The sequence below is a fragment of the Diadema setosum genome, chromosome 7 (assembly GCF_964275005.1).
Source record: "Diadema setosum chromosome 7, eeDiaSeto1, whole genome shotgun sequence".
Taxonomy (NCBI): domain Eukaryota; kingdom Metazoa; phylum Echinodermata; class Echinoidea; order Diadematoida; family Diadematidae; genus Diadema; species Diadema setosum.
Genome location: NC_092691.1, coordinates 11,811,410 through 11,814,589, shown reverse-complemented (window position 1 = coordinate 11,814,589; position 3,180 = coordinate 11,811,410). Strand labels below are relative to the sequence as shown.

The 3,180-nt window shown below is 44.7% G+C and overlaps 1 protein-coding gene across 1 annotated transcript; it reads left to right on the top strand.

Moving 5' to 3' along the window:
- The first annotated feature begins 262 nt into the window (after positions 1-262).
- Positions 263-1,933, top strand: LOC140231053 (uncharacterized). Its single transcript, XM_072311208.1, has one exon. It carries the CDS (start codon positions 263-265, stop codon positions 1,931-1,933), a length of 1,671 nt encoding a protein of 556 aa, XP_072167309.1.
- Positions 1,934-3,180: the final 1,247 nt, after the last annotated feature.

Sequence of the window (3,180 nt, the reverse complement as noted above, 5' to 3'; positions counted from 1 at the left end):
TGTCTGAGAGGATGGAAGTATGCTTTCGAGGATGCTTCAGTGACTTGTTTAGGTAGTGTTTGTAGTATGGCGACTATCACTTGCATTGGCTTATGATGTCTCCCAAGTGATGGGCGATTGTCTCGTCCTGGAACAACTACGCACTATTTGTTTCTGCCCGCGCACTATTTGTTTCTGCCCGAAGAAAAATATTGATAGTAAAGGTATATCTACCAGTGAAACAAGTGAGTCCATTTTGTAGTGTCTGCTTTAATCTTGAATGATGGAGAGGAATTCATGGCTATTGCTGCTGGTCTGCTCTTTTCTTGGTCTCAAGGAACTTCTAGCCGTAAACGCACAGACGAATGCGTACCTTGTCTACCCTAAGGAAATTAATGTGCTTCACGGTGAGACTGCGATTCTCCCGTGCGTGGTAGACCCGACGAGGAATGCCTTCGTCATATGGCGGCGAGTCAGTCCCAAAGTTGACATTAGTCTTGGAGTTATGATCGACGACCAGTTGGATCCCGAGCTGCGGGAAAGAATCGAAGTAGTCGCAAATAAGACAACCGGAGAGTACAACCTGCATATATCCCAAACTGAAATCAGTGATGAGGGGTCGTACGAGTGTAATGTGGTGTACGGTCTGGAATCGTCGGGGAGCTCGATGAATACGATCCGGCTGAATGTGCTCGTGCCACCGGAAGAAGGGTTTCCTCTCTGCGATGTCCATCCCGCGATCCCACTGCAGCAGGGAAAGATGGTGACGATGTCGTGTGTGACGAAGGGGGGTCATCCCCCGTCGAAAGTTGTGTGGTATCGCAATCATGATCCCATTACCAACGCGACGGAAAATGAGCAGAGCGTGCAGTGGAGATTGAGCGAACTTGATTACGGTGTGCAGTTTACTTGCACAGAAACCAGTCCCGCTCTTGCCGGAGTTCGGGAATGTAGCCTGGTCCCGCTGCCGTTTCGACTGTCTGTTGACCTCTCCCCAGCCGTGGCCGAGATCGACGTCGGGCAAAAAGCGTCCTTCACCTGTTTAGGCCGGACACCAATTCAAGCAAATTTAACTTTCACTTGGCACGTTGACAATCAAGAAATCCCAACGAACAGTCGCTGGATAATCTCTGGAGACCAAGGCCAAACGATCTCGCTTTCGAATGTGATACAGTTGGATAACCAAACGAGCGTTGCCTGCACAGTAACGGCTGGTCCGGGACAAACTGTCAAAACATTTGCAATGCTCGTCGTTACAGAGGACCTTGCCACACGAACATATCTAGAGACAGATACGAGGACAAGCAACAGGTGGAATTCAAGAACTACCAACCATCCGTCCTTGAACTCGGACAGAAAACCACAAAATGGGAAACCGGCATCAAACGCCATCAGCAAAAGATTTGTCATCATAATTTCGTTGGGCGCTGTCGTATTGGGTGTGGTTCTAGGCGCTTCCATTGCGATCGCGAGCATTTATCGCAGTCGGAAAGTTGCCACAACGCACTCAAAGCCGAAGTCATTCAAGAGTTCGTTCAAGACGGGTTCCACCAAACTCATGTCAAAGCACAGTCGTGGCTTCGGTTCCCGTGGCGAAAAGCTCCTCCGAGATTCGCGTCGAATCACATTCAACGACACTCAGATTACCTTCGCTGATCCCGTGTTCGACTACGATGACCCTCCCGTAGAATCCATGTCTACCGACCCCGACGACAGCTACCTTGGCCTTTGTCCCGATAGCCTGTCGTCGTCGAAGTACGAGGACCTGCACGCCCATGTAATGACCTCACTCAGCTTCGACAGGTTTTACAATGAGGCTCCTGCTGTTCCGGAAATGGAATATGAGGACGTAATAACAGATAGGAATTGGTCAACCAGAAGTTATCCCTTAGAAAGAAACATGCGCGGTGAGTTGAATGACACTGTATACCTCAATAGAACATCGGTGGCGTGAAATCGTTGGATCACCATTTCCTATTTGTATATTCAATGCGCGTGATGAAATTTGCGCGGGAGATTCTAAGTACTTGTTGTAAATACTTATTGTATGTGGGTTTACGTTTTCTTTTGTGTTTTTTATCGAAATATAACTTGTTTGACAGAGGAAGCACAGTGCTGCAGATGGAATTCACCGAATGCATTTTTTTATTACAATAAATGATCAACTGCATGGACTAACTAAGATGATTTTTTTCTTTCTTTCGCAAAGATCACTGCATGTTGACTAGTGCATAAACATCAAGCATTTCTGTCATGTCATTGCCTCTCATTCCAAGCAACCATGTGCTTTATAACTAATAATATCATTAAAGATGGAAACACTGCCGGCATTCTAAAAAGGAACGTTCTGTTCACATGCAGTCAGAAGCAATGCCGAAATATTGAATTCTAGAACGGTTATTGTGCATTTAACTTTTTATAGTACTACGTTTGATTACACGGTCACAAAAGGGCAGGCATGTTGATTACAACCTCAAGTTATTTTGGTGGAAGACACGTTTCTCCCAGAGTAAATATGGCAACAATTCTATTTTCGTTAGTAGACGCTGTTCTGCATGACTCATCAAAACGTATCATCTGCTTTGTCACTCTCCAAAGGTTTCTGAAATTGGCAACAACACTCGGGTCGTTGATGTCAGGGCAGCACAGTATAATGTAGGTATCATTCACGCGGAGACGTCTGACCCTTGTACTCATGAACCCTTCTCCGTGTCTTCAACGATTCAACAAAAGTGTGTGATTCTTAGGATTCTTCATCTGCAATGCAATGGCATGAAAAACGTTATTTTTGCATGATGCCAAAAAGGACTGCGGCCACTGCTTGTGAAATTGAGTGAAAACATTGACGTATAATCTTATGAACCTTATGAGAAAGCATAACCTCAGTGAAGAATAATAATTATATACCTTTTTTTTCAGGACACCTATTTGATTCTTAGCTTTTGAGTTGAAGTGAATTGCTGCCTACTATTGACCTTTGGTGACATATGAGATACATGGGAGAGAAATCAACAATTCTAACGTTTCCTCTCCCAGATTTTGACTGTAAAGTTAAGTTATCACCTGCTGTGTGCTATAACCAAATGAAACAGCTCTCTGAGAATCCACAGCAAACACTAAGGGCAAAACGGTTCTAACTATGTCACTGGGTAGTTATGGACATTATTATTTCTCTGTATGATTAATTGTGTTTCTTGTTCT

Coding starts and splice junctions, on each gene's coding strand:
- LOC140231053 (XM_072311208.1), top strand. CDS start 263: ATGGAGAGGAATTCATGGCTATTGCTGCTGGTCTGCTCTTTTCTTGGT.